Source organism: Lissotriton helveticus, chromosome 1_1 (genome assembly GCF_964261635.1).
Source record: "Lissotriton helveticus chromosome 1_1, aLisHel1.1, whole genome shotgun sequence".
Lineage (NCBI taxonomy): Eukaryota > Metazoa > Chordata > Amphibia > Caudata > Salamandridae > Lissotriton > Lissotriton helveticus.
Window position 1 is genome coordinate 1,919,175,807 of NC_136057.1, and position 10,940 is coordinate 1,919,186,746.

General features: G+C 45.7%; 1 protein-coding gene across 1 annotated transcript in view; it reads right to left on the reverse strand.

Moving 5' to 3' along the window:
- Positions 1–8,951, reverse strand: part of LOC144765937 (uncharacterized) — a 277,263-nt gene extending 268,312 nt beyond the window's left edge. Inside the window, exon 1 of the mRNA XM_078650341.1 lies at positions 8,891–8,951. Within this exon, the coding sequence (XP_078506467.1) occupies positions 8,891–8,929 (39 nt within the window). The 5' untranslated portion in view covers positions 8,930–8,951. The remainder of the gene's footprint in view (positions 1–8,890) is intronic.
- Positions 8,952–10,940: the final 1,989 nt, after the last annotated feature.

Below are 10,940 nucleotides of genomic sequence, written 5' to 3' on the forward strand. Positions count from 1 at the left end.
CTGAAGCAGCCGGTCTCGTAGAGAGACATAACCAGACTTTGAAAATCCGTATCGCAAAAGTTTGTCAAGAAAAAGGTGTGGACTGGCTAGTAGCTCTGCCAGTCGCTTTATTTTATATGCGCATGGTCGCACATTCCAGATCAGGTCTGTCCCCGTATGAGGTCGTATTCGGCCGCCCCCCAAATATGTGGGGTACTCCTAGACCCCGAAGTATTACCGATGTTTCAAGTAATATGCTGACAGATTACCTAGCTTCCTTGATGTCTGCCCTCAACTCATGTCGTTCACAGGTTGCCGCCGCATTTCCAGACAATACCGAGGTGGCACCGCATGAAATCGTTCCAGGATCCATGGTATTGGTGAGGAATTTCGACAGATCAAGTCCGCTGGAGCCTCGCTGGAAAGAGCCCCGACAGGTCCTCCTCACCACCCGTACAGCCGTGAAGTTGGAAGGTCGCAAAGGCTGGGTGCACCTTTCTCATATAAAAAAGTTTAATGGACTGAAACCCGTCTTAAAGAACATTTCCCAGGATTTGAAGGATTGCCAAAATATTGTTCTCAAGGACTGTCCCGCAAAAGACATTGCTACAAACCCTCCCCTGTTAGAGAAAACTCCGCAACAGGAGTATAAACTCAAGTTAAGGTCTAGTAAAATAAGTCAGTCAGTTTGATTGTCTAAGTCCTCCCCTAGGTGAAACGGTTAGACTGTTTCTGACATGTATAAAATAGACCCCCATAGTGAGAGAGTTAGTCAAAACTCAATTCGATGTATCGTTTTTCTATGTTTCATATTGTTTCTCAGCATTATGATTTCCTGCACCAGTTATGCATTTTTCTTGTATTTCCCAGTTCTTCATGTAAATAAGTCTGCTAATGCTACGGTAGAGCACACGTTTAGTGATCTACCTCCTCATGAACTCTCTTACCGCCTCGCTATGCGAAATAATTCCTTTATCCGCATGTTACATTACTCACATCAGACCAGCAATGCCACTAATTGTTGGGTGTGTGGTCGACTCCCCCCTTTCCAGATACCGAAGGGAGTTCTGCCACTTTTTCCTTATCCATTCTCACATAATGGTTCGTGTGGAGCATGGTCCACGTTAACGTCATCCTCAACAGATATGTCTTTTCTTAACAGTACATGTTTCCCAGACAAGCAAGGTCTCCCCCACAGAACAGGTTTAGATCTAGAAAATGAAGTGTATAATTTAGGTAATTATTCGTCGAATTTCATGGTCCTGAATGTTCAGTCTGATACTACTCCAGACTTACCTGCTATTTCAGTATTACCAGTCAAAGGTGAATTATGTGTCCGAAATTATGGTTCTGTACATGTAGGACATAGTGATTGTACTACTATTGTCAAGTATAGTGACAGTGGGAAATCCATTTTCAAAGCTTCACGTCATTCTTATTTTATTTGTGGTCAAACTGCATATGTTCGTCTGCCCCTCGATTGGGAGGGAACCTGCTACATTGCCTTCCTACTGCCACCTGTTTTCCTAGCCCCATCTGATTATCACAGAAACACACATCTAGTACACATTAGACATAGAAGGGAGTCCCCAATTGTCGATTATACTGAAACTGCTCTAGAACAGTATACAGATTTCAATAGAGGTTTCTTCTTCTTTATAGGACCTATCCAGAATAGTAAGCTAATTCGCAGGTTAACCAGAACCCTTGAAGCTGTAGTAAATGAGACTGCCTCTGCTCTAGGTAATTTAACTGAAGAGCAATCTGCTATGAGATTTGTCGTTTTACAGAATCGTCTCGTCCTTGACGTCATACTGGCCGATAGGGGCGGGGCCTGTAGAGTCATCGGATCTAGTTGCTGCATTTTCATTCCAAATAACGCGCCGTCTGTTTATTCAGCTATAACCAGACTCCATAAAATTGCCCATCTGTTACACCAAGATCCAGGCACCTGGACATGGTCCGGTTGGTTCTGGAATATAATTTCCGCCTGGGGATGGAAAGTCTTGTCCTTTCTAGGTATTGCAGTAGCGATCATATTCAGCTGCTGTCTCTGTATACAATGTGGCCCTGCGATTTGCGGCATTTGTGCTACCTCTTGTATTCCTAGTCCTAAGCCCCGTTCTAAATCCCGTTCCAGGATAATTCGAGACGAGCAAATGATACTGTATGAAATGATAGATGGTATCATGAATATTGATGTTTCCTGATGGAAACGTAGTGACAAGGAGGGAATGTGGAAAAGTAAATTTTGCCATGTTCTGTGTCCCTACGTGTCATCCATCATATGTTATGTGTGTATGATTAATATGCATATGTATCCCCTATGTTTGATTAAAGACGCAATTATAGTTGTGTCCACCTCTAGTATGTTAGTTTCCAGTTCTTGTGAATACTACGTATATCAGGCCTATGTAAAGCTACGTTGCCACGTCTCTCAGTGTGCACGTTATTTCATTGTAAAGTCCCCGTTTCTAGGCCTCAAAAGGGCCTGGACACCAGATTCAGCTCCTGTCTCCTGAAACCTCGCTGAGGAGCGATACAGCCCCCACCTGTATCCTCGACCCTTCACTTACTTCCTGCCTTGCAGTGCCCGGTTCAGACTGGCTCTGCCTCTGAGTCTGCCAAAAGTATGTTATGATTCCAGTTATCAGTTCAGTACTCCTTCTCTGCATTCCTAAAGCTACTGAACTGCATCAATAGTTTCCGTCATTGTCTAGCCTTTCCGGCTCCATGTAAGAGAAATACTGCATTTAATGGTCATTTAATATTCTTCATCACGCACTACATGTAGAATAATGCATGGTCCAGTCTTAGAGTCTGTTAGCCTTTCCCCTCCTGACTTCTAGTTTATATCAACATGTTCTCTAAACATCAGATACTAGATACTGCTTAGGTACATGTCGCCCTGACTCTCCAGACTTCAGTCTCTGCTCCTAGCACAGAGTTCATAGCCCCCAGCTTCTCCTAGTGATACGTCATTGCCAGTTTGCGCGCACCACCAGGTTAGAGGTCCCGGCTCCTTAGGTAGCCCCCTCCATGGTTTCCGCCCCATTCATGACATATTCTGTTACGTCTGCATCACGTGTCTATGTATACGCCTCTGTTACACCTCTTTTCACCCTTATCTTTCGCGACTGCTACACGTCACGCCTTTTGCTCCACCCACTGCTACGTCTATTGCGATGTAATGCTATGTGTTTGCGTTATGTATATATGCTCATGTACTGTTATTAAAAAGTTACCCCCCCCCCCCCTTCCTTAGCGCGCTCATCCCAGATCCAGCCCCGGCAGCTGCTGGGCCCCGCCATCCTATTCCTATGCAGGTTGTCCTGTTCCTGTCCTTTATGCTGTAATAAACCTGCGAAACTCCTACTACCTCGAATCTTGACTCTTATTTATTGAGCTATCTGTTATTCATTTATACATTCAAAAATAGGGTATTATTTATTTATTTACCACAAGGGTATGCTCAGACGTGAGCACCTTGCTCACTTTGCCACTGGATTCAAGCAAGCCGGGCTGAAGACAGCTGAAATGCCAGAAACCGGTCCTCGGAAGCTTGTTTCCGGTCCAGGGAAGGCATGGCTTGGCAGTTCGGGCTAGACTGTTCCCATGAGGCACAGGGTCAGACTGATTTGCATATGGCCATGTCTGAACTGGGGTGGCAGAGTGGGCTAAAGAACGGTGATGGATTAAACCCAGATCTGTTGACTGGGTGTGAGTGTTTGATTGGTTCAGATGCTCCGTCCATCACCACCCCCTTTTGTACCACTTTGTTCACTATAAGTTGGCAGGGTATGCTCAGACGTGAGTCCCTTGCTCACTTTGCCACTGGATTCAAGCAAGCCGGGCTGAAGATGGCTGAAATGCCAGAAACCGGTCCTCGGAAGCTTGTTTCCGGTCCAGGGAAGGCATGGCTTGGCAGTTCGGGCTGGACTGTTCCCATGAGGCACAGGGTCAGACTGATTTGCATATGGCCATGTCTGAACTGGGGTGGCAGAGTGGGCTAAAGAACAGTGATGGATTAAACCCAGATCTGTTGACTGGGTGTGAGTGTTTGATTGGTTCAGATGCTCCGTCCATCACCACCCACTTTTGTACCACTTTGTTCGCCATAAGTTGGCAGGGTATGCTCAGACGTGAGTCCCTTGCTCACTTTGCCACTGGATTCAAGCAAGCCGGGCTGAAGATGGCTGAAATGCCAGAAACCGGTCCTCGGAAGCTTGTTTCCGGTCCAGGGAAGGCATGGCTTGGCAGTTCGGGCTGGACTGTTCCCATGAGGCACAGGGTCAGACTGATTTGCAAATGGCCATGTCTGAACTGAGGTGGCAGAGTGGGCTAAAGAACGGTGATGGATTAAACCCAGATCTGTTGACTGGGTGTGTGTGTTTGATTGGTTCAGATGCTCCGTCCATCAGCACCCACTTTTGTACCACTTTGTTCGCCATAAGTTGGCAGGGTATGCTCAGACGTGAGTCCCTTGCTCACTTTGCCACTGGATTCAAGCAAGCCGGGCTGAAGATGGCTGAAATGCCAGAAACCGGTCCTCGGAAGCTTGTTTCCGGTCCAGGGAAGGCATGGCTTGGCAGTTCGGGCTGGACTGTTCCCATGAGGCACAGGGTCAGACTGATTTGCATATGGCCATGTCTGAACTGGGGTGGCAGAGTGGGCTAAAGAAGGGTGATGGATTAAACCCAGATCTGTTGACTGGGTGTGAGTGTTTGATTGGTTCAGATGCTCCGTCCATCACCACCCACTTTTGTACCACTTTGTTCACCATAAGTTGGCAGGGTATGCTCAGGGGTGAGTCCCTTGCTCACTTTGCCACTGGATTCAAGCAAGCCGGGCTGAAGATGGCTGAAATGCCAGAAACCGGTCCTCGGAAGCTTGTTTCCGGTCCAGGGAAGGCATGGCTTGGCAGTTCGGGCTGGACTGTTCCCATGAGGCACAGGGTCAGACTGATTTGCATATGGCCATGTCTGAACTGGGGTGGCAGAGTGGGCTAAAGAACGGTGATGGATTAAACCCAGATCTGTTGACTGGGTGTGAGTGTTTGATTGGTTCAGATGCTCCTTCCATCACCACCCACTTTTTTACCACTTTGTTCGCCATAAGTTGGCAGGGTATGCTCAGGCGTGAGTGCCTTGCTCACTTTGCCACTGGATTCAAGCAAGCCGGGCTGAAGACGGCTGAAATGCCAGAATCCGGTCCTCGGAAGCTTGTTTCCCGTCCAGGGAAGGCATGGCTTGGCAGTTCGGGCTAGACTGTTCCCATGAGGCACAGGGTCAGACTGATTTGCATATGGCCATGTCTGAACTGGGGTGGCAGAGTGGGCTAAAGAACGGTGATGGATTAAACCCTGATCTGTTGACTGGGTGTGAGTGTTTGATTGGTTCAGATGCTCCGTCCATCACCACCCACTTTTTTACCACTTTGTTCACCATAAGTTGGCAGGGTATGCTCAGGCGTGAGTGCCTTGCTCACTTTGCCACTGGATTCAAGCAAGCCGGGCTGAAGACGGCTGAAATGCCGGAAACCGGTCCTCGGAAGCTTGTTTCTGGTCCAGGGAAGGCATGGCTTGGCAGTTCGGGCTAGACTGTTCCCATGAGGCACAGGGTCAGACTGATTTGCATATGGCCATGTCTGAACTGGGGTGGCAGAGTGGGCTAAAGAACGGTGATGGATTAAACCCAGATCTGTTGACTGGGTGTGAGTGTTTGATTGGTTCAGATGCTCCGTCCATCACCACCCCCTTTTGTACCACTTTGTCCACCATAAGTTGGCAGGGTATGCTCAGACGTGAGCACCTTGCTCACTTTGCCACTGGATTCAAGCAAGCCGGGCTGAAGATGGCTGAAATGCCAGAAACCGGTCCTCGGAAGCTTGTTTCCGGTCCAGGGAAGGCACGGCTTGGCAGTTCGGGCTGGACTGTTCCCATGAGGCACAGGGTCAGACTGATTTTCATATGGCCATATCTGAACTGGGGTGGCAGAGTGGGCTAAAGAACGGTGATGGATTAAACCCAGATCTGTTGACTGGGTGTAAGTGTTTGATTGGTTCAGATGCTCTGTCCATCACCACCCCCTTTTGTACCACTCCACTGTATGTTAGCACACTGTACGCCAGTAAACTCAATGCTATGCCACTCTACACCACTCCACTGTGTGCCACTCCACTCTATGACACTCCTGTCTTCGTCACTACACCCTAAGCTATTATACTGTACATCACCCCACTCTACAACACTCTATTGTACGCCACTCCACAGTATGCTATTTCACTATACCCCACTACAGTCTACATCACAACACACTACCCCTCTACATTCTACTATGCTCCATTCTACTGTATGCCTCTCTAAAATACTCCGATCTATACCACTTCACTCTACACCACGCCAGTCTATGTTATTCCACTGTCTGCCACTACACTGTACCTCGCTCCACTCTATGCCACTCCTCTGTATGCTACTCCACTCTACGCCACTCCACTCTATGCTACTCCACCCTATGGCACTTCAATATACCCCACTACACTGTAAACCCCTCCACTGTATGCTATTCCACTGTACGCTACTCCACTGTACCTCACTCAACTCTACGCCACTCCACTGTACGCTATTCCAATCTACGCCACTTCAGTGTATGCCATTCCACTGTACGCTAATTCGGTGTGCTCTACTCTTCTGTTCGCTTTTCCGCTGTATGCCACTCCCCTGTATGCCACTCCAATGTACACTATGCCACTGTACCCCACTTCACTCTATGCCACTCCACTCTATGCCACTCCACTCTATACCACTCCACTCTACCCCACTCCCCTGTACACCACTCCACTTTATTCTATTCCATTGTAAGCCATTGTACACTACTCCACTAGCACTATTTTCCACCCAAATAAACATTTTTAGCAGTATCAAGATAATGAAATACTGGAAAAAAACATAAGTTACTAATTTGTACCATGCAGTTTGCAAGCAGCTCTTTGATGATAGTTTATAGGACATTGTGCTAGATTATGACTGTCACTTATGAACTGCACAGTAACAAAAGAATATGTGACAAAATCAGTAACCCACTGACCTATGCACATAAAATTCAGTTTTTTAAAATGCATGGTACACGTTCTTTGCAGTAGGCATATTAACCAAGCCTGTGTGCTACATTAGATGAGTCAAAGCTGCCACAGGACAACCCTCCGATCTCTCTCCAGCAGGTACATTAATCACTGACGTTATCTTGACACTTTTATTGTTGCTCGAAAACTGCTAATTACACAAGGATCTTTAAAGTGCTTTTAAAACTGCAGCCTACGGACCGCCTGGGAATGTGTCAAAGGAAACACTGCTGTAGTGGTAAAATACTCATACACGACTGTAAGTCCAGGAGATTAATTGTGGAATGCATAAACAAAAAGCAACACCACCAACAGCCTGACACTCCAATATCCAGGAGTTAACTGACATCAAAATTAAAAGTACAGAATGTTCCTGGACATCACTATTTCGAACATCCCAAATGGCATGCAAAAACATCCATTCAGATAAGGTAATCAGCAATTCTCTACCCATAAACCTCAGCGGCATAAATTTTCATCAATCTTTTTGAAACAAAATTGGATGCAAAAGTTGCTCCCATATTAAACAGGCGTATATACCAACCCTACCCTTGCAGGAAGACAAATAAGTAATATGAATTGAGTACAGTTCACTCTATTAACAGAACATGCAATCACACAACAGATCTGTGGGTGGGTGAAAAGTAGGACCATGGAAGTGAGATAATCTGTATGAGAGGGCAGCTATGTTGAGGGGATGGCAGGAGAGGTATCCTAGTGCGGGTTATGGTTAGGCTATTAGTGGAAGAGACTGGAAACAGATGGCAGTGACGCCCGCTGTACAGTTATTAGAAGGGGGTCTGAGCAGTAATGCCCTCTGAGGGTCTAGGATGTACCAGGAGTAGCAAAACTCTATGTTAAGACACCCGGGAGATCAGCAAAGGTCGTTCTCCATGTGTTTAGACCAATGAACTTTGCAAAATAGGGGCCATATTTATGACCTGGTTTGCGCCGCTCTTGCACCTCGCAACGTGGTGCAAGAGCAATGAAAACCTAAAGTCATATTTTGAAGTCACACAAAGCCATTTTGCATGCCTTTGAGTAGCTCCATAAACATGGAGTAACGCAGCGCAGCACAAATGAATGCGTTGCGTTACTCTGCGCTAGGTAGGCAATCCATAGGTGTTGCGTGGGTCTTCCCATACAACTCCCTCCTTTTTAACAAATTCCCAGATTTACAAGATCTTGTACACCTGGGAATAAGCCAAAAAGATACGTAATGAGGAGAAATATCTATATTTCTCCAATGTTTCCTCTTTCTATGTGTGCTGCATTCTATAGTACACATAGAAAGAGGAAAAAGCCTCTCAGGATTACTTTTGTGCAGGGATGTGCCCCTTCTTGCACCAAAATAATCCTGCATACCACACTGGCACCCTTTCACCATGGTGCTAGGGTTCCTGTGTTGGCTCCAGGCTGCCAAAATGGCATAAGAGCAAGAGAAAAGGACAGGAATGCACTACTTTGGGTAAATAAAGTGCATTCCTACCCTTTGGCTATGATGCAGGGCAATACAGCAAGGTGACTTGATGCGCTGCACCATAAACTCTATTGTTTGGAGAGAGGGGGCAGCGCCAAACTGGCCAATTGTGGTAATCTCTTAGTGTATCTTGTCTTGTGACTGTGAGTGGAGTTAAATATGGTAAATACGTTAGCCAATGGTTTTCTGTGCATGTGGCACAAGCAGGGTAGCAACACAAGACCTTCTCTACTGCATGGCGCAAATAAGTGGCCTCAGATATCAGTTCTTACAGATGTATTCATTCACAGATCACAATAAAGTAGTTCTTACATCGGTGTAGACCGTAGTTCCCCAAACACTGTCACTCATGGCCAGGCATCCTTCAGGACAAAACACCCTAAAAGGCAAAAAATGTTATGTGAGCAGCAAGACATTAGGATGGCATAGATGGCAAAAGAATAGGGAAGAAAGAGCACAGCAGTACACCAAAGATCATAACTGAGAAAAGTATTTTGTAGGTGGCACCTCAACATTCTCCTATACATTCATGTGACCATGTACTTGTATAAAAGAATTTTAAAGTGAGTACCACATACAAAATAGTATAACGGTGAAGACATAATGGGTCATATTTACAAGTACTTTACGACACTTTTACACTGCCATTGTGTCACTTTTGTGATGCAGCAGCGGCGTAAACTATGCGGCCAATTTACAACGTGACACATCTAGGGAGATGCGTCACGTTGTAAAGACCTGAGTCACATTATACCTGCATCAGGTATAATTTATGCAGGGTGGGAGTTCCCAAGCAGGAAAGCATCGTAAAAGTGAAGCAGTGAAATCTACAAGATTTCACTGCGCCAATCTAGGATGCCTACTTGAAGCAGGCGTAAGAGGTGACGCAGTATATTAAGTTTCGCCTACAACATGCATTGCTGGAGTTGTGTCGTGCTTGCGACATGACCCCAGCAATGCCTGACTTTTGGGCCAAAAGATGCATCAGGATTCCTGATGCATCTGTCAATCCTTGCACCATGGTGCGCCACATTGTAACGACGGCGCATCCATGGTGGCGCAAGGGTTTCGTAGGCTGGCACAGGGAAACAGGTGCATTTCTACAGATGCGTCAGTTTCTTGTAAATATGCCACCATGTACCTTTTGACTCCCATCCAAAAACATGAGTGGTAGTGACATTATCTGACCTTTGACCCAGAAATGTTATATTATGTTACCTTTGACTCTGATGTCCATGCCAAAGTTTAAAAAAACTACAAAAAAATGTGTTTTAGCTCCATCTATATATCACCCATAATGCATCCAAGATGTGCCAAAGGTACAGCCATGCTATGCTAAGAATGCTTTATTCACACCAGGTATAGACATCACAAGGAAGCGACTCTCATCGTATGCTCAGTCTGGAATTTCCTGTTAGAGTGATCATTTATAACTAACATGGAAATTCACACAAATTGCATGCCCACTGAGGCTCAAATGCTCTGCTCCAGACACAGTCGCAAAAGCTGAGCACTATATTTAATGATAAGGCAGATCCTTGCATGCAAAGTCACAACCATGGATGTAAAGTCACCAAAATGGCAGGGGGAGTGGAAGTAACACCGTGTGCTCTTTGAGACTCACTGACATCAAAAGGTGGACCCTTGTTCCAGCTTTACCCTTCAATACACAGCAGATGAACTAATGAAATAGCAGAGTCCAAACTGCATAAAATGATCATGACTCCTAGAGCGCAATGTGCATCATGTTATTCTGTTCCTGCCATGACCTCCATCAAAAATAGTTTTAACGCATGGACAAAGTGGGCAATGGCTCATTGCCCTCACCTTCCACAGGCCTTACTAGTAACACAATCTCTTTACTTCACCTTTGTATCTTTCTATATCTCAACCTCTATCCCTGTATACCTCCACACCTGACTGTCTCTCTTGACCTAGCCTTTCCTCACCACTCTCTCTATATATATATCTACCTCTTTTTACCTTCTCAATATCTTGCTCTATTATCTCTCTCTCATTACTTGACCTCACCCATCCTCACATCAATTTCACCTTTACTACTGCCTTGTAACAGTCTCCACTTATCTTCCCTTCCTCAACCTTGCCTCTCTCTCTACTGATCCATTTCATCTGCATGACCTCTCTCTCTATCTCTGTCATGTTTTACTGCAACTCTCTCTCTCTACCTCACCATAGTATAAATTCACACCTGTCTCTCTACACCGCCTATCACTACTCTGTTACTTCTCTACCACTCTTTGCATTTCTCATGCCTCTTATATTTTTGAGTCATTCCTCTTTCCTTACTCCACTTCAAATGTTCTACCTCATCTCTCCTTTTCTTGCTCCCTACCTATTGCTA